This window comes from Furipterus horrens, unplaced genomic scaffold (genome assembly GCF_987537825.1).
Source record: "Furipterus horrens unplaced genomic scaffold, mFurHor1.1.pri manual_scaffold_8, whole genome shotgun sequence".
NCBI lineage: Eukaryota > Metazoa > Chordata > Mammalia > Chiroptera > Furipteridae > Furipterus > Furipterus horrens.
This window is the reverse complement of record NW_028327178.1, coordinates 27501167-27526175: the sequence shown is the minus strand read 5'-3', so window position 1 is coordinate 27526175 and position 25009 is coordinate 27501167. Positions and strand designations below refer to the sequence as shown.

At 42.6% G+C, this 25009-nt stretch overlaps 1 protein-coding gene across 8 annotated transcripts in view; it reads left to right on the top strand.

Moving 5' to 3' along the window:
* Positions 1–25009, top strand: part of FHOD3 (formin homology 2 domain containing 3) — a 434907-nt gene that overhangs the window by 276657 nt on the left and 133241 nt on the right. For all 8 annotated transcript variants that reach the window (XM_090285641.1, XM_090285640.1, XM_090285639.1 and 5 more), the window contains exons 8-10: positions 2339–2433; positions 8529–8672; positions 19872–20113. In XM_090285641.1, the coding sequence (XP_090141767.1) occupies positions 2339–2433; positions 8529–8672; positions 19872–20113 (481 nt within the window). The remainder of the gene's footprint in view (positions 1–2338; positions 2434–8528; positions 8673–19871; positions 20114–25009) is intronic.

The following is a 25009-nucleotide window of genomic DNA, read 5'->3' as shown; positions in this document are numbered from 1 at the left end:
CTACCATTCTGGGGCTCAGTTTCTTTCTCTGTTATGTGAAGGAGTAAAATTATATTGTTTATGGTTCTAAAACAGGACCCCTTCCCCCTCCCCCCTACATACACACACACACACACACACACACACAATATCACTGTATAAGTCGAGCAACGGCGATGCTGGGGTGACCTGGACCACTTAGTTCTCGCAGGCGGCCACTAGTGGGAAAGTGGCAGCTGCTGGTGCCTAACCTAGGCCAGCTTGAGTCTGGCCAAGGCCGTTCTGTTGAACCAAAATGTTTTCTTCCCTTTACCTTCCTTCTAAATATTTCCCATTTTCTGGTCCCCAACCAATCTAAGTAGAATGAACATTCATCTCAACAGTATATGAATATATCCTTATTTACCACTTGAAATCCTTAAATAGTAATAAAGGAATCAGGTATCTCAGCTGAAGAACATGTTTTTCAATTAAGCTAGTATTTGAGTGTTTTCATTATAAAGGATAAAATGGTGCACATGTGTGTCTGTCTATATGTGTGTGTGTGTGTGAGAGAGAGAGAGAGAGAGAGAGAGAGAGAGAGAGAGAGAGAGGATGTAACCTGGCTACTTTCCTCTCTATAAGGTGCTTGCCTTTGCTTCTTGGGCTTTCCTTCCCTTGCTCTGTTTAGCATTTTTGGCTCCGTATTATGCAATCAGGATGCAGTTCTGGGCCTGCCAGCACCACTGAAATTCTTAGCTTCAGTGCTTTCTCTCCTGCACAGTCTTCCCTTTAACCATACATGGGCAACTGATGAGGATACGTGTGTGTTTTCTGCTGAGGTTGAGTGCCGAGTATGAATAATAGAAGTTGCCCTTGTTATAAACACAGGCACCAGCACTTAAGAGTGCTTGAACTGTTCCTGGAGAGTGAGACCCAAGACCTACTAACCACGTTCAATGACTGTCCTGAGGGCAGAAATGGTTACTTTGCTGGGTTTTGACGAACAGGTGAGGACTTCAGCATAGTTTGATGATAAGTATCAGCAAGAAGATAATTCAGCAATTAACAGGCAAAGGATCATACTTTTGTGTTCAGAGTTTGAAAGGGTTGTGGAAGCCTGTCTCGTTCTGACCAATTGGACAATTTGGCTCAAGGTAAAGGCTTTCTGCTCACTTGCTGGAGAGCCAACAGATCTCTACATGAAAATACATCTGTCTTTCACATTGTATAGTAGGTGACTGTTCCTTTTAAAAAATTCTTCTGTCTTCTCTTCTTTTCTTACTGTGTGCATGTATCCTCTGGTTCTTTAAAAACTACCCCAACTTAACCCATGTCATGCCTTCTCAGGGATCTCCATTCCCTGTTCAGCAGCCGTTTCAGCTGTGACACACCCTATCCAAGAACCAGCATTTAGAAGCCACTGGTTTTAGGTTAGGTTAGAATTTACTTTCATCAGCAAAAAATAAGCAATATCCTTGAGATCTTTATAGAGAAAGCAGGAAAGAGCTTCCTGTTCCACACAACCACACCAAGGGCAAGCCAACACTTCAAATATTTGTCTCAGGCACAGGAAATGCAGCCTTGGCCTTGGCAGTGCTGATATGGATGGTCTACCTACTTCCCCCTGGAGCCAGGGGGTAACCACCCATGAGCCTGTACCTGCAGAGCCCCATTTAGGAACCACCTCTGCATCAAGCCCTCCACAACCATCTGCACTGCAGGAGACCTCCCTCGTTGAGTGACAAGTGTTGATAAGTGCTTTTTCCTTTTGAGTGCTTACACTCTGTGCTGATGTGTATTTGGCTGCTCCATTAGGTTCTAAGACTCTTGAGGGCAGCCTCCCAATAGACCCAGTTCCTTGTACCTGGTTTTTGTTTAGACAGTGGTTGTGCCTTGATTAAATAGAGTTAATATACTTCTGTTCTTGAAATGTTGGCTAGATGTGCATTTCACTATTAGTTCCTAGAGCCCACTGCTAGCGTGAGTGTAAAGACCTCCCACATCCCCTTTCCTTGCAGGAGATCAGAGCATAGCACACTGATGTACAGAGAGAACTTATCAGTTTCCATACTCAGAGAGTGAAATGTATGGCCTAAGAAGCTGCATATGAAATCACTTTTTAAAAGTTACATAATAATTAATATAAGGGAACTTTCTAGCAAATTGATAGGCCTCCTGACACGGAAGAATATACATTTTCAAGCGGACAAGGATAATGTGGTATATCATCACTAATTAGAAGCATGTATCACGCTTTGATATTTGGTGGCTGAGGGACCCTGCCATCATTGGGTGAGGAGTCTGTAGACAAACTCTCAGGTGAGTTGGATAAGGAATGCTGAATTGCTGTTCCTAATGATTTTTGCTTTGCTCATAGGAGTCATACCCTGGTCAAATATCATGGAAATCCTGGAGGAAAAAGACGGGGTCGACACGGAGCTGCTAGTTTATGCAATGACTTTAGTGAACAAGGTTGGTCGATGTTTGTTATGGGTTGAATTGTTCTCCCCCAAAAGCTATGTTGAAGTCCTAATCCCTAGTACCTATAAATGTGATCTTATGTGAAAATATAGGGTCATGTAGTCAAGTTAACATGAGGTCATTAGGGTGACTGGTGTCCTCATGAGAAGAGGAAGGGGGACAGACCTAGAGGGAAGGTGATGTGTACACATGTCCACGAGGAAGACAACCATGTGAAGACAAGCAGGGATTGGAGTGATGCATCTATAGGCCAAGTGGTGCCAAAGAAAGCCAAGGATTTCCAGCAGCCAACCCAGGATGAGGCGAGGGAGTCTCCCCGAGAGCCTTCTGAGAGAGCATGACCCTGCCGACACCTTGTTATCAGACTCCTAGTCTCTCAAACTTTAAGAGGATGAATTTCTGTTGTTTTAAGCCACCCAGTTTGTAGTAATAGTTATGGCATCCCTAGGGAACTAATATAATGTGAAAGTTTAGAATTTGCCTTCTAAGAGCCATGTGCCATGGTCCCCATCATGGTGGTGGGAACCATAGCTACGGTGTGCATCTTTGCAGAAGAAAACCCTTTGCATTCACACATGATAAGTGCCTGGGCACTGGTGCACACACACATGAAGCCCTGTGAGTATCTGTTTGCTTCCCATGCTTTGGTCTTTTCCAATAAAACCAGAACTTTTATGACAACTTTTCCTATGAAGACATCCACTTAAAAACATTTTTCCTTAAGAAATTAATGAACAGATTTTACTCTGAAGAAATAGTACACAGTCAGGAAGAGATGAAGGTGCTTATATCCCACTGTTTCTGGAATTCTGACTGCTGGGGGCTGAGTTAAGAATTCCTGAGGGTGGGTCCCAGCCTCCTTTTATGATGGTGATGATACTCTTGTGCTGTCATTCCTCCCATTATGTCCCTCCCTAGTCACTACCGAGAAGGGCAGTTACAGTCTTCAGTATTCATCCCCAGAGTTCCTGGTTTGATAGTGGGTTGGTCCCATGCTAGCCTGGGACAGCTCACTTTTGGAACTGGAGTCCTCAGTCCTTTCCTCCTTAATAACTGAGGCTGGGTCAGGAGCTTATTGCAAATTGCTGCACCCTAGACCCCAGGCCCCACACTGATCCCACCTTCCTGTGTACTCTACAGACTGGTGCAGAAACATTTTCCCTCATGAACTGGGGAAAAATAGTAGAGGGCAGTGTAATTATAAGGAGTAACTTACACTCGATATTAAAATGTGCACAGTCGAAGGATGAAAACAATGTGGTCCTGGCTCTTTGCTCAGCAGAAAGATGAAGGGAGCCGAGGAACGCTGAAACAGACCCCAATGCACAGAACTTCTCACGCTGCGATTGCAATCAAGGGGAATGGGTTAGCTTCATTCATGACTGGGGGACGTCTTGCTACACGGAAATAAACAAAAACATGCTTTGACCATATACCAAATTAAATGCCCGATCAAACCATAGAGAAATGAGAAAAACTCGATGTGAAGATTAGTTGATCTCTGGTAGGTAAACAGTTACTTTAATAATAAAACCAGTCAAGGAAATTTCCAAAGGAAAGGACTTAAATATTTCAATGCATAAAATTCTATAAGGTCTTATTTGTAAAAATGAAAACCACACATAAAAGCTAAAGGCAAATGACAAACTGCAAAATTATTTGCAAGAAATAAAACAGAAAGTAATACAATTCTAAATACATTAAGAACCCAGTCAAAAAATGAATAACATTAAACCTATTAAGATTAAAAGAAATAGACAGTAAAACAGCACACCATTTCCCCTGCGTAACGTTGGCAGTGATTACTTTTTAATGAAAGGCATTGGTTGATGAGGACACAGGAAACTCGGCTTCAGTCCTAGTGGGGAATAAACACCACATTTCAGTAGATAATAATTTTGCTTCATTTAAAAATCTGTGAGTTTATTTTACCATGCAATTTTAAAGCAATTTTCTGTTGGTTTTTTAAGATTAAGGTCATCAATTTCCTGTTATCCGCAGTCACTGACATTGTTTTGGAAAACACCGAATTCAGCAAAAATGGAATTTTCTCTCTTGCCCAGTGTTTTCCATTGTAATGCTACCCATCTTATGGGCAGAGGCCATGCTCAGCTGTTGTAACGACCCTGGCAGCATGTGCATGGTGTGGCCGTCCTGCTGCCAATCCCTGGCAAGGACCTGGTGTGTGTCATACTTTCCTTGGCCTCATACGGCGTTTAATGTCCAGGAATTCCTCGCTTACTCTTTCTCTCTGGCAGTTCTGTCTCATCTGTTGTTAGTTCTGGAAGTCCAGGCAGGTCCTGAGGACATTACTGCAGATGTCATCTTTTCCTCCAAAAGGTCAACAGACTGCTGGCACCCACACTGGGTTTGTTTTCTGTTGTTGAGTTTCAGCTGTGTTCATTGCCCCAGTGAGTACAATCCTCTAAGATCCCAAACAAAATCATGAAGTGAAATGTTATGTGGGTCTGGAAAAAATTTACTCTGAAATCTAGGAAATTATTATATTGCTTTTCTAACTTTTGTTTCAACATAATAAAAGATGAAATGAAATTAAAAAAGTTAACATTTTTGTGATAACACAAGGGGACTAAATTCTAGGCTGCTCATGGTTTGGAAACTGAAATCTCATTTTGTTAAACAGGGACATTATTGGAGTGTTTCCAAGATCCAGACTAATGCCTACCTCCATCCTTGCCCCCATCCCCAACCCCAACTCTGAGAAAGTTTCAGAAACAATCTCTTCCCCGGAAAGCTGAAGTTATGTAGTGCCCCATCTTGATCCAGCTGAAATTCCATCAGTGGGAATCCCCCACTTGGAGGTGGGGAGTTGGGGGGAGCAGGTATTGACCACCTCATAGAATAAGATGAGGTATATGGGGAGATGAGTAACAGGTGTTACCATGGGGCTCCCTGGAGAGTTCAGGGAGGGAGGATTCCAAGGAGGCCCAGGGAACGATGCTGCTCTAGAAAGGCCAAGGAGTAAGTGACCTGGATGGAATTCACGCTTAGGATTTGCCTTTGTTTTTATGTTTCACTTTACTGTTTTTAAATCACCATACAGCCAAAATGGACTATTTTCCTTTGTTATTTAGCTGTATGAGTTCTAACACATATATAGTTAAGGGTAGCCTTCATAATTAGGATACAGAATATCTCCCCCCCTAATTTCTTTAGTTACAACGACATCGCAATCCCCTCTTTGTGCCCCGACAGCCACTGATTTACTCTCTATCACTGTGGCATTGTCATTTAAGAATGTCACATGGAATCATATAGGATGTATCCCTGTGAGGTTAGCTTCTCTTAGATTCCTCTGTTACTGGGTGTATTAGTAGTTCACTCCTTTCTGCCGCAACTATAGATAAACCACAGTTGGCTTAGCTCTTCACCCACCTGAAGGAGACTGGGGTGTTTACAGCTTCTGGTTTTCACAAATAATGCCGCCATGAACATTTGTGTTCTGGCTTTGGCCATGCTGGTTTGATAGGGTCGGTGAAAACCCAGGGGGAAGAGGCTAAAATGTCCTTCAGCATAGAGATTTCTCCCTCTGAGAGATAGATGCCTTTGAAGACGTACTTGCCACAAGGCCTGGCAAGACAAGGTCTGAGAGAAAGCAGGAAGCAGGGTGTGAGGGCTCATCTGAGAGGGAAGGCTTTAGGAGACATTTGCCTCCCACACTGGAGTAAGCTGCCACCTTTGCCAGAAGTGGGCACAGTGACAATGAAGTGTCAGGGTAGAAATGGAAGGACAGGGTCTGGGGAGAGGTGGGAGTGTGTCAACATGGCCGAGCAGGTGGGAGAATAGCTGAAAATAGATGAGTGTTTCCAGGATGTGCAATCTCCTCCCTGTGCAGGCGAGAAAGCAGCTGCATTTGTTTGGGGCAAAGGTCATGAAAGGTGAGGGAACGAAGACTTGGCTTAGGCCCAAATTTTCACACTGAAAATGATAAGTGACCTCTTAATACACTCAATTCTCAGCCTGTTTTTGAGCAAAGGCTCCGTGAGTCTGCTTGGGTCTATAGAGCTATTTGTTTAATTATTTAATAGTAATCCTCCCAACCAATCATAGCTGGGCCTGCTAATGTGATGGGGATTAGATCTAGGAATTCAACCCCCTGGAAACTTCTGAGGAAAAGAACTCAGCAGGGAGAAAAGGAAAGAAGGAAGGGAACTGAGAGGTGAGGAGACGGCCTGCGGCCCCTGGCCCCTCTCTGGGTGTCTCATCCCAGCCCCTGCCCTGTTGGGTAGAAAGCTTTAAATCTAACACCAAATGTCAACTCACTGTGTTCCTCAGATTGTGGGTTTGGCAGAGTCAGCAGTCCGTGTAGGGCACCTCCAGCTGTTAGCCCTGCCCTGGTCTTGGCATTGCCATTTCCGTCTCCTCATCTTTTAACCGAGTGCTGGAGACTAAAACCAAAGGACAGGCTGCTTCTGATGGTAGTCTTCTTTGAACAGGTGCCTACTTCTCCCATTAGCTTTGGGAGCCGGGGGCCGCTCAGTGGGCTGTCGTGCCTGCTCAGGCCTCGGTAACCCCCTGGCCGGCACCTGCAGACACTGGCACGCGCTTGCACACTTGGCCACTTAGGTGTGTGCACCATTTATTACAGCTTCAACTGGTTCACAGCCCCCTGTTCTGTGTCCTTGCTGTGGCCCTCGACTTACTAAACTACTGGATCCCAGTTATTTTTCATTCATTTCTGACCTCAATAACAGTGAGTTATGTCCTCTTGGCACTGCCTAGAAAGGAAAAGGGCATTGTTTGCATCATGAATAGATATTCTCTCCGATATGAATAGCTCCAAAATAGAAGTGTTAGGGAAGCTGGTGCTGTGAAGTGATCCTTAAGAAAGTATTGGTGTTTTTCTCTTCCAAGACAAGTCACCATGTTTACAGTAATTTTGAAATATGTATGTAGGCTTCTTAGAAATGCAAAGATAGTGAAATAAATAGGGACTAAAGGTCTGTGTCTGAAATTGAAGGTCAGAATAATTTGTGTAGCGGGCATGAGTGTGTGAGGAGAGGAGACTAGAATAGCAGCTCTGAGCTATGGAGGGTTGATTCCAGATCTTCAGTAACTTCCTGTTACCCAAATTCCTTCCCTCCCAGCCTTTTATCTCCCTCATCTATAAGATAAGGTCCTTCCAGTTCTGACAGGAGGCTTGATCTGAGATCTTCCTTCTTGTAATAGAGGAAGAATTAAAAGAGAAGCCAGCCTTTTCTTTCTTGGGTTATTTATTTGAGCTGTTGCTTTGAAATTTCTCATGTTTTCCTCAATTTCACAGACCAAGGGGAAGGCCTACCAAACTGAAAGAAAAGGGAGTCACTAAATTGTTATCACTCCAGCTGTTGGTAGATTGATCTTAACAGGAGTTTCTGATCACTGACTATGTTGGTTTTCTATTGCCATGTAACCAATTACCACAAACTTAGCAGCTTAAAACAGCACAGATTTATCATCTCATAGTTTTCATGGGATGGTATCCAGCACTGCCTAGCCGGGCCCTCTGCTCAGAGTCTCACAAGGCTGCAGTTAAGGTGTTGACTGGGGCTGGAGTCTCAGCTGAGGCCTGGGGTCCCCTTCCAAGCTTTTGTGGTTGTTGGCAGAGCTCATTTCCTTGCAGCTGTAGAACTCATGGTGGCTTGCTGCTGCTTTGGGGCCAGCAGGATAACCACTCTCCTAATGTCTGAATTCAGGAAAGACCTTAGCCCGGTTTTAAGTGGCTTACCTGATTAGGTCAGGCCCACCCAAGATAATCTCCTCTTTAACTCAAGATCAAGTGACTTGGGACCTTAATGGCATCTGTAAAATCCCTTTACTCTTGCCATATAATGTAACCTAATCATGGGAGTGTTCTGCCTATACTCAAGGGGAGGGGAGTACATAGCACCTAACCAGGTGGGATCTTGGGGTTCATTCTGCTTATGCTAAAGAACTCTTCTCAAATGAACTTGTCATCTGTCTTGCTTTGTCCCATATTGTTATAATCATGGCCACTGGGTACTATACAAAATTTAAAAAAATGCCTTGAGAGCCTTGAGAGAGGTCTGTAAGACATGCCTGTGTCCTGTTCTTTCTTTGTCCAGACGTTGTCAGGATTGCCAGACCAAGATACCTTCTACGACATGGTGGACTGCCTGGAGGAGCTGGGCATTGCAGCTGTGTCCCAGAGGCACTTGAACAAGAAAGGGACTGATCTGGACTTAGTGGAACAGTTGAACATTTATGAGGTAACAGAACATGCCTTTTGTAAGGCATCTCACAGCTTAGACAAATGTCAAAGACCAAGGTAAACATACTCTAGACCTGGAATTCTGAGTGTGGTGTAGCAGCGCTCACAACACCTGGGAGCTTTTCCGAATGCAGGTCCGTAGGCCCCAGTCCAGACCTGCTGAATCAAAAACTCTGAGGATGCGCCCAGCAGTCTGTGTTGTACAAGCCTCTGGGTGATTGGGATGCACAGTCCAGTGGGAGAAGCATTGATCTAGCAGAAACTTGGTAGCTTCCTTGCTCACTTATTTATTGTTATTTTAATTTAAAGAATATGCATTCTACCAGCAGTACTTTCATTCAGGCAGAGAGAGAGAGAGAGAGAGAGAGAGAGAGAGAGAGAGAAAGCCAGACACAGAGAAATAAAGACAGAGAGACAGGTAGACAGAGATCATTTTGCTTATACTTGATAGGGATGAAACTTTAGGCAGGGTCTGCTACATAATTTGTGGGGTAAAATAAAATGGGAAAAACTGCTGTTAAAGATACTGAACATCTTTTTACTTTCTTCCCTGGTCTCTCTCATCTGGTTATGATGTTTTTATTTGCTATTTAATGTCATTGTAAGGAAAGAAAAGTTAAAAATAAAAAGTATTAGCAGGAATTTTACTGCTTATATTGCACAATGCCAGTTTAAAATGCAATTATAAGAGCATTTAACCTGTATGCAGAATCAGCAAAATTTGGTAGTTTGTCACTCCTGCATGCATAGGTATTTTGTTCTCAATGGAACAATGGAAACAGTGTACAAAACTAACTCAGCTATTTTTACTTCACTTCTTGATAATGTGTTCAATCTGTCAACACTCTACATTCAACTTACTGATGAGTAAGGAGAGCTAAAAGGAGAAGGAACTGTGGGCTGTCCTATCTTCTCATTTTTTTCTGTCATCATTTCAGCCTAAGTGGTTGACTAGCATGGAAAAAGTAACACTGTTGAGAAAGGATAGGACAGAACCCTGAGGTTACCATCTCTCTTCATTTAAAGCAAGTTCTGGTTTGCATGGAAGGCGTGGACTCTAGGGCTGTCAGTGACCCTGATTAGTCAGTCATAGGTGTAACATACTCACCACTCACCTAGTATTCACTTCCTGTCTCACTGAACTCCCACGTATCGTGGGTCTACCAGAACTCTTTGCTCATGTGTGCAAGGAATGGCAAACATGTATATTGCACCTGCTTCCTCTGTGCATGCACATGCTCCATTGTCCCGTCGGACTTCACTTGTAAAACACAAGTTTAAAGTTAAAATTAATAATAATTTCAAGGTGGTGGAAGCAGAGCATTAAGCCAAGCACAGAGCCCTACTGAGCCTAAGGTCAGAGCCCTGCACAGTTGCAGAGGTCACATACCCATGAACCAGGGGCCCTGCTTTGGGTTATGCCTCATGGCTTAATGGCCTATTTTAACTGCTCCTAGTGGGTTACTTTTAGGCCAAATGACCACCCGTTATTAAAGTTATTAGTATTTGATGTGACTCTAAATGAAGATTAGAGCATATTTTGTGAATAGCAAATTACATTCCTTGTTGCTAAGCCTCATCATCCCAGTTTCTTTTCATGACTAGTGGCGACAGAATCTGTAGACATGTTTCCTCTTGGCTGGTGTGGCTGAACAGGAAAGCTTATTGGCTTAGGCCCAAGCTTACCCATAGTAATGGGATGAACAGGCTATCCCTGAGAACATTCTATCCCTCGTGTTTTAATCACCTTCCCCTGCACCCCCAGATATCATTCTCATACTATAAAATTAACTCTTTTAAAGTATAAAATTCAATGGATCTTAATATATTCACCGGGGTGCATACCGATCACCACTGTTATATTCCAGAAGTTTTCATTACCCCCGAAAGAAACCCCATACCTATTAGCAGACATTCTTCATTCCCCTCTGCCCCTCACACCTCTTACCTGCAAACCACTGATCTATTCTCTGTGTTCAGATTTATCTTTTTTATTCATATAAATGGACATTTCATATAAATGAAACCAGTATGAGGTCTATATGGCTAGCTTTCACTTAACATGTTTTTAAGATTCATCCATGTTGTAGCATGTATCAGTACTTTATTCCTTTTTGTTCTAATATTCTTATTATCCAGATATGTCACATTTTGTTTATCCATTTGCCATTGATGGATATTTGGGTTACTTCCATCTTTTGGCTGTTATAAATAATGTTGCTAAGAACATTTGTGTATATATATTTTCAGTTATCTTGGGTATATATCTAGGAGTGAAATTACTGGTCATATAGTAATTGTTTAGCTATTTGAGCAATAGCCAGAGTGTTTTCCAAAATGGCTGCACCATTTTACCTTCCCCGTAGAAGTATAATGAGGGTTCCAGTTTCTCTACATCCTCCTTAATGCTTATCATTGTCCATCTTTTTAAATTCTAGCCATCTCAGTGGGCATGAAGTGGTATACATTTTGATTTTGCTTTGTATTTCCCTGGAGACTAATGATGTTGAGCATCTTTCAATGTGCCTATTTGACATTTGTATATCTTCTGTGGAGAAATGACTATCCATTTCCTTTGCTCATTTTAAAATCAGGTTGTTTTGTCACTATTGAGTTGTAATAATTATTTAGATATTCTGCATAATAGATCCTTATCAGATATAAAATTTAATATATTTTTTCCCTGTTCTATGAGTTGTACTTCTCTACTTCTGATCTAACTGATCAGTCTTATTCATAGTAACTTGGAAGTATCCTTTGTGGCCCTCTCTGGTGACATCCCCATACTCCCAGCACTATTCCCTTGTTTTTTAAAAATAATTTAACCTAAAAACAGCTTATTCTGCGAGTTAACACAAAGGGTCAGATTATCAAACTAGAATTGACATATCAGAGATCTTACCCAATATCTACCTATGCTAATAATTTTGAGAATTCAGGCAATAGAGGTGTAGAGAAGCAGGGAGCGGTCTGGGACATCCTTGGGACCCCTAGGGCCTTTCTTTCTGTGTCAGATATGTGCTCTCGGACTCAGAATAATAGACACAGTTTCCAAGTGAGGTTCACGGGTCACCTCACCCAGTGAGTAAGATTCAGTTATGAAACATGTCTACTGCATAGCCCAGAGAGTCAGGGCTCATAAATCTATAAATTCTGGGTCTATTTACTGTAAGTAATCCTTAGCCAGGAACATCTTGCTAAGGGCATTCCAGAAACAAGAACTCTCATTTTAGCAAATATCATTAGTCTTTTTATTAGGTAGTCTAGTTATTAGCATATTTATAAGAGATTAGATGGGGTCACTATCCTTCTTTCTTTCCCCAGAAGCATCTCTCCTATAAAATGGGCGATGTATCACAAGCCAGCTGTTTTAACTCCTTCATCCTAGTCTATATCCCTAAACAACATACTGTTTAATTTTGTGTGTTTTGAGGCAGGAATCATGTCATTTATATCCTTCTACAGTTTTCTCTATTGCTTAATGCTTTTGAGACTTACCCAAGTTGTTATGTGGCTCTCTAGTTCATACATTTTCACTGCTGATGAAAATATCACAATTTATTTATCTGCTCTGCTTTTAACGGAGGTTGGCTGGTTAACAGTTTTGTTGCCACGACAATGCTACCATGAGTATTCTTGTACTTTTATTGTGTGTGTGCTCGCACATTACTTCTTACAGGTATTAGTTTATTTTTGCTTTGTAAAAATGTTTAGAAGATTTTTTTCTTTCTCTCTTTTTTATGGTCTTTGATGGTTGGGTAGAATTCCCTTGGAAAAGTATGTGTGTGTGTGTGTGTGTGTGTGTGTGTGTGTGTGTGTGCTGTGCACATATGAGTGCATGCACGTGTTTGTTGGGGGCAAGAGGATATTTTTGATAACTATATATTTTTTCCTATGGAAATTGTTTAAACTTCCTATCTTTACTGGGATCAATTTTGCTAAATTATATTTTCTTGAAAATTTATTTTAGCAAAGAAATATATAAATTTATAAATAGTCTCTTATGAATGTTTTTTATTTCTTCTGTTTCAATAGGATTTTCCCTTTGTTGATTGTTCACTTTTGTGTTTGTTATTTCTTCCCTTTTTCCTTTGAATCAACTAGTGGTTTGCCTATTTCATTGGGTTTTTTCAAATAATAGTTTTGATTTATGTATAATTTATACTGTTTTTCTGCTTTGTAACTCAATACATTTTTTAGTTTTTTTTCCCTAGATTTTTGAGTTGTATATTTAATTCATTCCTTTTTATCCTTTAACCATCCTTGCATTCCTGGACTATAACCCACTTGGTCATGATGTGTTCTTTAAAAATGCGCTGTTGATGCTCATTTATTTAAGGATTTTATACAAGTGTTCATAAGTAAGATTGATCGCCCCTTCATCCTTCTCCTGCCTTCCTCCCCTCCTTTTTGTTTGTCATCTCTATCAGTTGGGGCAATACCATTATGCTAGTATCATAAAAATGATTCTGGTGATCACGGCACCTTTCTTATATGTTGCTCCTGTGCAATATACTTCTAGTGCTGTGTCTGTGGATTGTCTTCAGGGTACTTCTCTGATTGTTTCTCCTCAGTGGCTGCCCTGGATCCTTCTTCTCTGTCCCCTCCCTTTCAGTGTTGAGGTTTCTTGGTCAGACCTCCTTTCTCACTCTCTATGGCCTGTCTTATGACTTATACAGTGAGTTTAGCAGCCTTGGAGGCTGGTGACTGATTTTGATGCTGAGCTTTCTTTCAACCAAGGCCCATGGCTGCCTGCTCCTCTCTGCCTGCTTGTTTTCTTGTATTACATTCATTCATTCACTCTATGGGGTCCACATACTCTGCTGGGTCTGAAAATGCAGTGATAGAAGGCCTGTCCCTGACCCAAGGAACTTTCATTCTATAGTCTAAGACAGGCAGGTAGCTGATTCCCCCAGTAAATACATGTAATGGTTCAGGGGACCTAGAAGGTGCAGAGGAGCTCTTACTATATGGGACATAGCAACCTGATAGCTGCACATGACATGCTACCAGCCATAAATGAATCCTTTATTTTTCTCACATGACAGAAACAAAAATCCTGTACAATCTGTTTTTTTATCCACCTTTACAAAAAAACAGAGTCTCCCGAGTTCCAAACCTGGAGCTGTCCTGGACTTTTTTCTCTTTCCTCTGTCCCTACACTTAGAAGTCTGATTACCAAAAAACGTACTTTCTTCATTCCCCTGGTTTTGGCCCTCATTGTTTTTTGGCTGGAATATAGCAATATCTTCTTATACATTTGTTCCTCTGTGATTGGTTCATTTACTATCTTCTTATAAATTTGTTCCTCTGCGATTGGTTCATTCAACAGAATGTTATTGAGCCCATACTATGTGCCAGACACTACTCTAGGCCCCGGGACACAGCAGCTACCTAAACAGACAAGGACACTGTCATGAAGGAGCACACATTCTAATGGGGTGCATACAGTGACAAAGTACATGAATAAGGGGATAATTTGAGATTGTGAACATGTCTATGAAGAAAAGAGAATGAGGTGGGGTGAGAAACTGAGGTGTGGATGAGGAAGGCCCATCTGAGACGATGGCCTAGAGAGAGACAGTGACGTGAGGAAGAGCAGTGGAGGAGCTCCAGCATGTCAGGTAGGAAGCGTCAAAAGGAGATTGGTGTGACTGGAGAGGTGTAGGGCCTGGGAAAGCAGCAGAAGTGGAGCCTGGCAAGGCTGGCATCCTGCAGGTCCTATACCCCTTGGGGTCTTCTCTGCTCTCTCCTCCTTCCTAACTCCTTGCAACTAAAAACAAGGGGATCCACCTTAAAGTCAGATCTGACTACACCTTTTCTTTGTTGAAGAAAACAAACAATAATGAGTAAGTGAATGAATACATGAATGAATGAATGAATGAATGAAAAGCCTTTCTCATTGCCAGTAGGATATAGACCAAACTCCTTGAGTTAGTACAAGGGTCTACACAGTGTGTGTCCTCACACTCCTGTGACCTTTTCTCCAGCCATTCCTAAGATGTCTCTGAAGTTTCAGCCACTTCAATATCTCCTACTTCTTGAATGTGAAAGGCAGTTCTTTGGGGAGCTTTCCTTTATTCATTCTCTTTTCTTTGCCTGGAGTACTCCCATTCCAGTTCTCAAATTAGTAAATTCCTTCTCCTGCAGGGGCCTTCTCAGGCATCCCTTGTCCATGAGGTATTTTTTGCAAGGTAAAAGGAACTCTTGCTGCTTGTCCCCTGTACTTGGTTCGTAATCCATGGAAGAGCACCTGCTTATGTCCACACCTTGGACTGAACAGTCCTCAGGATGTATTTGCCTGTCTGTTTCCCTTTGAGCTACTCTACATCATAGGTCTCATTCCTCTCTCTAGCCCCAGTGCCCAGCAGTGCACCTGCCCAGAGTAGAAGTTCAGAGAGTTCTCAAATGAAGGTCTCTTTTAATATCACATGTTTCATGATAGTGCTTACCAGATGCTGGGTGGAAAGAAGGGTGTGATTTAATCAGAAGGCAGCTAACCTTAGAGGGAAAATGTCCTGAGTAATAACTCCAGGTGACAACTGAGTGCTTTATATACCAGGCAGTCAGGATTTTTCTTTTGTTCTGAAAGCTAATGCACTTTTAAAGTAATATTTATTGCCATAGGACAACCAAGTTCAGTATATACAGGGGCAGCAAGGAGGCCTATAAACAAAGCCAACATTTTCCTCTATAAATGTTTTTAAGCAATTGAAGAAAACTTGGTTGGGCTTCTAGAATTCTTCTTAATAGTAGAGGATGTCTGGTGACCATATGTCCTGAACTTTCTGGGGACAGGCCCAATCCATGTAATTTAATTCCATTTCAAAAAAAGTGACTTAATCTATGTTTCATTCATTTCAATTTTTATAGTTTCATATAATTTTATAAATATGTAAATTAACAAATCAAAATAGAAAAATCTTTTGTCAGATTATGTGTTCTAACTTTTGATTCTCAAAATATGGTCCTAGTAATGGGAAAGGCATCTTAAGGCTGGAGTCTTTGGAAGTGAGAGCTAATTGGTACTTTTAGAAATAATTCACTAAGGAATTATTAAGGATCTCTTAAGATCCTTCTTTATCATAAGTGATAAAGAATGTGTATCAGTTAGCTCTTAGCCATAACAAATATGCCCAAAACTTAGTGGCCTGAAACACCAAGTGTTGCTCATGATTCTGAAACTCATACCTGGTTCAACTGAGAGGTGCACATGCAGCTGCAGTCATGTGATGGCTGGACTGGGGCTAAATGGTCTAAGATGGCCTGATTTACTTGGCTTGGCATTTGATGCTGGCTGTTGGCTGAGTCAGGCTAGCCTGCACTTCTTCACATGATAGCAGCATTTCAGAAGGGCATGTCCGAAAACACCAACACTTTTTAAGCTTCTGTTTGTATTGTGCTTGCTGATTTCCCTTTGGTCAAAGGAAGTCACGTGAATAGTCCTAGACTCTGTGCAGGAGAGGGCTTCACAAGGGTAAGGAAACAAGAAAGTGCCATTCTCTGGGAGCCTATCGCTGGTACAGTCTGCCACAACCTGTCATCAGCATAACTGCTCTGTGATGTGGTACCAGCCCTGGCACCCACTTCCCCTAGAAACCCAATCAAGTTGTATGCATGTGAATTAAAAAGAACATGTGGGATAGCAATATGAAAAAGGATTGTATCTGTCATGTAAAGATGGCTGCCTGTCATGGATGGTAGTAGTAGTTTAACAGTATAAACTGAAAGACGTGTTAATAGCTTTTGGCCTCCATCAGGAATGTTCGGATTGTTGGATATTAGATAATATTAGGAAACCCTTTTAGGTAGGACAGTATATGGTGGTTATTGTTTTTAGCAATACTTACTGAAATATTTACCTAAAAAAAAAAAAAAAACCTGGTTGTGTGGGTTGGGGGCACACAAGGCGTGGGTGGGTGTAAGTGAGACAAGACTGGCCAGGAGTGGGTCAGTGTTGAACTATCAAGGGTGATGAGTACTTCACAGTCTTTATACTCTGCAATGCATGTTGTGTATTTTTGAACATTTCCACAATAAAACAATAGAAAGAATGCTCAGATCCTTCAGTGGCCTCAAAGGCTGCTAGAAGTTGTCACAGATGCCTCCTTAAGCTGCGCCTAACTGCTTTCCTAGTCGGGCGGGGTGGGGTGTGCAAGCAGTCTGCGCTGGGCTCTGGAATCTGCTTGCTTCTTGTCTGAGTTTTAGTTTACAAACAGTGTTCCACATTTAACAAAAGAGTCAGAGGGCATTTGACAAGGGTCCAGCAAAAGAATCACTCCATCGTTTCGGCAAGAGTAGGAAATCTTTCAGGACAGGTTGCTCTTACCTTGTGTTCCCATGGCGGGCACTTGTTGTACTTAAAGTTAATTAGATTTGACACCACAGATGCTGAATGAATCCCGTAGTGAGTTCTGGTCTCTCCTGGTGTTTTCCAGCACTTAGGGTTCTTGACTTTAAATCTGCACAGCTCCCTAGAATCAGAAGAATTTGGAACTGTCACTGGACCCCTAGTGTGGAAGTGGAGTCTCTCTTCCAGCCATCAGCAGACACTGCTGAATTTAGAATTCATCTTGTAAAACAAAACCATGAGCAAACCCAGCCCCAAATTTCATGTTATACTGTTCCGCCTGCCAAGCCCAAGGCTGCCATTGGCTCAGCTGGGATTCTGTGCCCCTCTTACCCTGCATGCTCTCTTTTCTTGTTTGAAGGAAATAGATGTTCTGTTGAGGATCTGAACATTAGAAAGTCCCCCATTGAATTTCACCTTATGGTGTTGCTTTGATCATTTTTCTAGATTTTTCTTTTCAATTCAACTCTGATTGTGTCTACTTCCTTGACAAAAGGCAGTTAAAGTGGATTTCACTTTGTGCGCACCGTGTGTGTGTCTGAAAGGAACTGTGAGCAGAATGGTATTTGATCCTTGGATCTCTGAGGTTAGACAGGAATTAGAAATATCTGAACTCTACTTTAGCCTCTAATCTTGTTATTCCGAATGTGTGCTTAATAAGAAGCAGAATCAATACCTCAGGTCAGAATAAGTTTGAATGGTCTAGAATTTTTATATCTTAAAATGAAACAAATGATTGTCTAGAAATAGTAAAAATCTTGTCTTTGGTGAGGTACATAATCATTCTCAAACTTTCTCCAGAAAATACCATTTTAAGTGTTAAAGTTGAGATAGTGTGATTAACCAAATGTATAGTTTCTTAGTTCTTGCAGTTGAACTGGAGAGGGGAACCCTAGGAAAGAGATTTTCTCATGAGATTTTATAACAATACAGCTTTTTCTGAACTCATATCACTTCCTACCTCAAAGCTCCCAAAATTATGTCTGGTTAGTAAATTCAGAGGCACAAAATAGTCAAAATAGTATTGAGTTGCCTTTATGTATCTGAGAGTTAGTTACAAATATATCTGGCTCAGAGACAGAAGATTTTAAACTTAATTGATCTTCTCCAAAAGAGAAAGCTGGAGGAAATGGGAGTTGGGGCAGATAAAGGGTGGATGTACTCTTGCGAAACAGGCCGTGTGTCCCAGGTGCTTGTTCCTTTGAACCAGCAGGGGAGTGGCCAACCTGGCCTCGACTCAGCCAAGCTCACCTTGCTTGATGACTACTTCTGCCAAAATTTTGGACATAGGGGATCACTGATTTTGCAGTAGCCAGATTTTCTGTGGATGGATAGGTGATGTAAAGGCCATATGGTGTGATTATCTCTCCATGTCTTTATATTACTTCTCCCTTTTTATATTAGGGCCAAGTTGTGAAAAGTGACTGAGAACACCCAGAGGCTGGATCACTTGCACCTTTGGGGGCGTGAGACTATGGGTCTCCATGGTTGTAAAGTCAGAGAGATTGCTGGCTGACCCTCCAGTTCTGTGTGATGGAGGAATCCTATGCCCCTTCATCTAAGGGCATAGGTTGGGGGAGGATTGTCATGTTATTGAGTACCAGCCACGGGGAAGGCCCTACTTTAGCTGCTTTACATAAGTTACCCTCATATATGTTATTTGTACTACAAACCTGCAAATGCAATACCTGTTTTCCTCGTTTGGTGAGCTAGAGAGAAGAAGTCAGGTAACTTGCTGTAGGTCACACCAGGTTTGTTCATAGCACTGCCAGCTTGCACACAAAAGTCTAGTCCATGACGGCTTGTGTTCTTTTTACTGTCTAGTTTTAGAGAGGGTAGGCATAAAAAAATGAGAGAGGCTGGAGATAAAGGTGAGTTAGCCCATGGCTGGGAAGAGTGAGCATGGAACAGGAGCAGGCTGTACAACGCTCAGATAGCTGGTGTTGATGTGAAGGGAGCAAGCTGTGGGATAGGATCAGGTTAGAGCGAGGTCAGGGATGGTGAAGGGCACTGGAATGGGCACCGACTAGGAGCAGGAACAACTGTCCCTCAGAAGAAGGCAAGGCGTGTGGGTATGGTGACAGTTGGCTCAGGTTTCTACCTGATAGCCTAAGTGACAAAGAGGAAGCCAATTGTTCTTCCGTACAAATAGGCATCACTTTTAAGAGGAAATTTTTATAGAAATTTATTCTGGAGGTCAGGTCTAACTCTGGTATCTATTTTGGTGACTCGTATATGCAAGCTGTCTAGTTTAACTACAGGCTCCACCTGCAACCCTGAGACCATGCTGCTGAGCGTAGCTGCTACCAACAGAGGTGTGTGAGATTCTGCAAGCAGGTAGTACTTTCTGTAGCACTTGGCTTCCTGAAAAGATCTGCGGGTGAGGCTAGTGCCCTTCACCTGGATCTTGTGGCTCTCACCTCTGACAGGAATCCTTGCTGTGCTCTTCTCAGCTTCCTCGTTGGGAAAGCAAGCTTGGGAACCATCGGGAACTTTAGGGCTTCCTTCCACTGGGCTTCAGGAGGGCCTCTGCCTCCTGGACCAGAGAAGAGCAAAGGGTGGCTCAGCGAAATGGCAAGCTGGGCTCCAGGGTAAAGATGCCCTCCAATTATGAAACATTTCTTAGACCTCTTCAGGATATTGTTTGTCCTTCCTGTATGCATTTGATTGGGTAAACACATAGTGGCAGGCACCTTTCAGTTTGCAGGCTGTGCTTTGGGTCAGGGTGGCTATGAAGATGTTGTGGAGAAGCTGAGGCTACATAATGGGGCAAGCTTGACATGCACAGTCTCCTCTATGGGCTAGAAAAGATGTTGAGTCTGATCTGGGCTGTCTCTGCTTTTGCAGGTGGCACTCCGGCACGAGGATGGCGATGACACGGCTGAGCCACCCCTCAGTGGGCGCCGGGACCGGAGGAGGGCCAGCATGTGTTCCGGTGGCAGTGGGGCTGAGCACCGGGGCCTGGACCGCAGGCGGAGCCGCAGGCACTCAGTACAGAGCGTCAAGAGTCCTCTGTCGGCTCCCACCAGTCCCTGCTCCCAGTCGGCTCCAGGCTTCCAGCCCTGTCAAGTGCGAGATCTCCGTGAAAAGTAAGCATTCACCCAGTGGAGGGGAAGGGTGCAAGACTACTAGGGAAGAGAGTTCCCCACCCCATGGGTGCCCACTACCATCTCCAGCTCACTAACTCTCCTGCCTCTTCTCCACCATTAAAACATCACTCAGAATTCCCACAGAGCTTCCCAGGGTAAGGTGGCCCTGGTGACAAGCACAGATTTGTTCTTATTAACCCCATTAACTCTTCTCCACCCACTTGTGTTTTTATATTATTTATTATCTCTGTTAACATCTGTTTAGAAAAGCTTTGCTTTCTCAAATGGCAAAGAATCCAAAACACAAAGCTTTGGCCTAGAAATGAATGGTATGTCACCACATAAATGTGAGCCTATGAGAATCTGGAGATACTCATGACAATCCATAGTTGACATTGAGTTAAATAGGATTAATCTGTATGAGTTTCATTATATACATACATAAATATAAAATATATAATTTTATATACATATAAAGTTTCAGTAAATACAAATATTATCATTTATTGAGTCAGTCATACAGCAAACATTTTTATTAAGTGTCTGTTATAGGCCAGGATTCTCTGAAGCCATGAAGATATATAAATAAATGGAAAAGGTATGATCTCTGTTCTTAGGAACGTCAAACCTGGGCTGGGAGAAAGTAAGAATAAGGAAAGTAGATAGGAAGAGATAGATAGGTTGACAATCCCATCAGAAGTTATACATATTCAAAATATAGTTTGACAGAATCTGAGGGAACTCAGAAGCGGTTCCATAAACCACAGGTGCTGTGAAAGGATGGCCATGTGACGCTGCCCTGGGATTGGGGCAAGTTCTGGCTTCCTGGTGCTGTCAGTTTACTAGGATGATGGGGCTCTGTGGATCAGCCCATGCCAACTGGGTCCACTGGGCTCACTGATACAATGGCCAGTGTACTGCTTCCTGCTGCCTGCAGGGTGGGAGCCCTGCTCAGATCATTTGGCTGGAGAATTTCCCCCCATCATGGAGATCCACCTGGGAGCCAAATGTAGATCAGGAGGCTGAATGGTGAAAAACATAACTTGGAATAAGTTGGATGACCTTAAATGAGTGATCAAGATATGTCCCTTCCTCTCCATCCCAAGAAACCACCTACCCCCACGGCTACTGTGAAGTGCCATGAGTGGTCTGATATTCATGGAATCAGTAAAGGATGATCCAACCCATGCCTTTTGGTGCCTTCTCTTGCAGGAGGAGGAGGGCATAGGTCTGAGAGTGATGTGCAGGACATGGTCCATGTTGACACCCTTCTCTACCACATAGACCTCTAGCTACAGGTTTTTCTGTTTCTGAGAGTCTGTGACAACAAACTCTATTTTAGTGAAAAGAAGGCGAAAATTTCTAAACAGATTGATGAAAGAGAACACCTACCATGGACATTGCATTTTGTGATCTAAGATCTTCAAGGAACTCAGGCAGTGCCCAAAAGGCCCTGGAAGCTCCCTCCAGCACTGCATCTAGCTAGTGCTTAAACAACTAACATGGAGAGAGTTGAGCAAAGAGTACACAATGGGCTGAAAAATCTATATTTAAAACCACCAAAGATGCTGAGGATAGGAGTTAGGAGACCTTGTCGCAGCACTCTGTGATCTTTTGCTCTGACTTGAGTCATGTTTGTTTCTGTTCTATTTGTTGCTGTTACATTTTTCAAAGGTCCCTATACTGTGAATTCAGGTGACAGTGTCTTCTGATAGGTAACGGCAGTGGAGTGGGCCATTCCTGGCACAGCTCACCATTTTGAGGCACTGGGCTGAACGGGATCTGGAACGGGGAGGCCACAGATGCTGCTCTGAGTGCTGCTGTCTCAATCTTTTCAAGCAGGGCTGATTTTTTATTTTACTGAAATTACAACTTTCATGTAAATTTCATAGCAGTTATATGAGAAAAATACAGTTTCCAGCTTGTAAAAGCAGATAAGGTCTTACAGGTTGGTGATTATGAAGTGGCTTCATCCATAAGGCCTGTTGGAGGGATTTTGCCCGATGGCCCCAAATGACAGAACAATTTTGGCATGGCTGGGAGTGGGATAGAGGGAAAGGGTGATGAGACGCAAACTTGGAAACAATCTCTGTGTGCATAGCTTAGTCACCTGTTCAACATCTGTGCCTCTAAACATTACCTTAGTATTAAGTAATTCATTGTGTTAGATTCCCCGTAGACCTTGAAAGACACAGAAGCATGCCTGACCTAGATTACTCTTCATCTACCTGAATGTTCTGGCCCGACTTACTACTAACGTGTAGCGGTACGCCTCACAGGAGGAATTTCAGGCTGGATTTTTCAACTCTGTAACCCAACTAATGCTTTGAAAAGCAGATAAAAATGTTAGAGTCTGAACATTTAGGACATTATGAAAGAGATTCATGTCCTAAAATGTATATAGCACTCTGCCCTGAGATGGCCCTTGTACATCATTTGACCATTACATCATTTAATTCTCAAATTGTTCCTCTGTAGGACCCAGGCAGGACAGCAGAATGTCCTCATTCTACAAGTGAAGAAACAGTCAGGGGGTTGGTGCCTTGAGACAAATCATGACTAGGAGCTGAGCCATGGGTTAAATTCAAGTCTTTGACCTTTGCTTTTCAATGTCTAAATTGGACTACGCCACTTCCCAAATAATTATTCCCAAATATAGTCATTGAATGAGATTTACACTTCTGACTTTTTAGAGAGAGAAGTTGATTTACATACCATGTAGGTGTGTTTCTGTTGAGGATAAACATAAAAATTCGAAGTAAGTTGAAAAGGAGAAAATCTCCAAGTTTCCTTACAGACTTAGGCTCGCTGGACTATGTGCTTTAATTCTAAGGACTGATAAGACTCTAAACTCATATTGTTTTGCTTTGGTTTCTGAAGAAATAGAAACCAAGCCTCACCAAATACCAAATTAGATATGAGTTTATTGGTCACCTATCACCTAAAAGTGTCTTTTGTGACTATGGGTGTTTCATCTTTGTACTTAAATTTACAGATTTGATTGGAAGGAAGAAAAACGTTGGCACTCTCATTTTTTCTCCAAGAAAATTTATTTTTTTGCATTCTAATCAGCAAAAGAACCAGTGTCTCTGGTTTCAATCGTAATGATGTATAATCTTAGGACTCAAGGGTGTCCACCCCAGGCTTTGGCACTCTCCTTCCCAAGGCACTCCATTCTGTCCTTGAATTTTCCTGCTTGTTAGGAAGTTCACCTGACCTAAATTTGCTCCTGAATGTTATAGCTCTGTTATTGGGTTAGCATTCTATTATACTTCCCCGTAATGCTTTCCTGTTCATCCTGGTTCTTACCTCTGTCATCACACACTGGGCCTTGTTCCTGCTCTGTATGTCAATCTATCTGACAATGAGCATCACATAGGACTTCATATATGAACTTTCAATTTCATCCTGTTGATTTCCACACAACATTCTAGCCCGTAGAGGTAACTTTGAACTTCATTCAGTCACTGATGTTAACTGTTAATCCATTCAACTTTCAGCCATGTGTGTGTTTTAACACACATGGAAGAGTGACCTGGCAGGTTGCAGATGATGACAACTGGTTGGGAGTGGATGGTGCACACTATTGCCACGTGCCTCAAAGGCAAGGGCTGGAAACTCCCTCCATCAAGGGCCAGGTAGTAAATGTGTTAAACTTTGTAGACCAAACAGTATCTGCTACAACTACTCAGCCCAATTCTGCCTTTGTAGCATAAAAACAGCTGTAGTCAACAGGTAAGCAAATGAGCATGACTGCATTCCAGCGAAACTTTAGTTATGGGCACTGAGATTGGAACTTTACATGTCATGAAATGTTCTTTAAAATTCTTTTCCAACCATTTCAAAATGTGGAAACCATTCTTAGCTGCCAGATTGTATAAAAGTGGGTAGTGGGCCAACTTTGGCCTACAGGCTGTAGTTTGCCAACCCCTGTCCTAAGTGGCTGGGTTGCTTGAGGGAAGTTAGGAGGCAAATGGTCTGGAATTGGCAAAGAGGAGTATGTGGGGTCTGAGAGAAGACCCCGTCATGCCACATGAGAGGGCTGGAGGGAACAGCATCCTTAAATTTGGGGTTAGAACAAGGAATATTCCGTGAAGAGAGCCTGACTACCGGGGGTTTTGCTGAAGGCTGCTCATGAGTTCCCACAGCACAGTGGAATCTTGAGGGAAATGGAGAAGGCAGGAGATGAGTCCCCCAGGGGGACTTACAGAACCAATTGGGAGAAAGGGGGTCTGGTCATGAGACTGGGAAAGGTTGGGCTGCTGGGGGAGGTGGATGCAGCCTGGGATCAGTCCCAGAGGTTCTGTAAGACAGGGGTTCTAAACCGCAGGCAACTTTGTCCCTCAGGAGACATCTGGCCATGTCTCAACACAGTTTTGGTTGTCATAACAGGGGTGGGAGTGCCATCGGCATCTGGTTGGTGGAGTGCAGGGATACTAATAAACGTTCTACAGTGCACAGGACAGCACCCCCCACAACAAAGGATTATCTGTTCTAAAATGTCAGTCATACTGGATATGGGAACCCCTGCCTTAAGGGAAGGCAAGTGATTGGCTATAATTTTTACCTCCTTCTTAGGATGATGCCAAAATTGGAAGTGTTTGGGCAATTGGAAGGAGCCTAGCTTTCTTACAAACAGGTGGAACTTTGTGGACCTACCTTCAATGCTCATGTTTATGAGTCAAAATTTACTTTTTTTCAGAGGATTTAATTCTCAAACATCTAGGCTACTACATAGATAGTATAATAGGTCCTTTTGTTCTTGTTTTAACTCCATTTAGCAAAGTTTTATGCTTCAAATTCTCAGGGAATATGCTGAACCCTCCTGGGGAGCCAAAGGCTTGATCTCATGCATTTTTCAGTAACCCAAGTGCCCAGTATATCCAGTTCTAATCA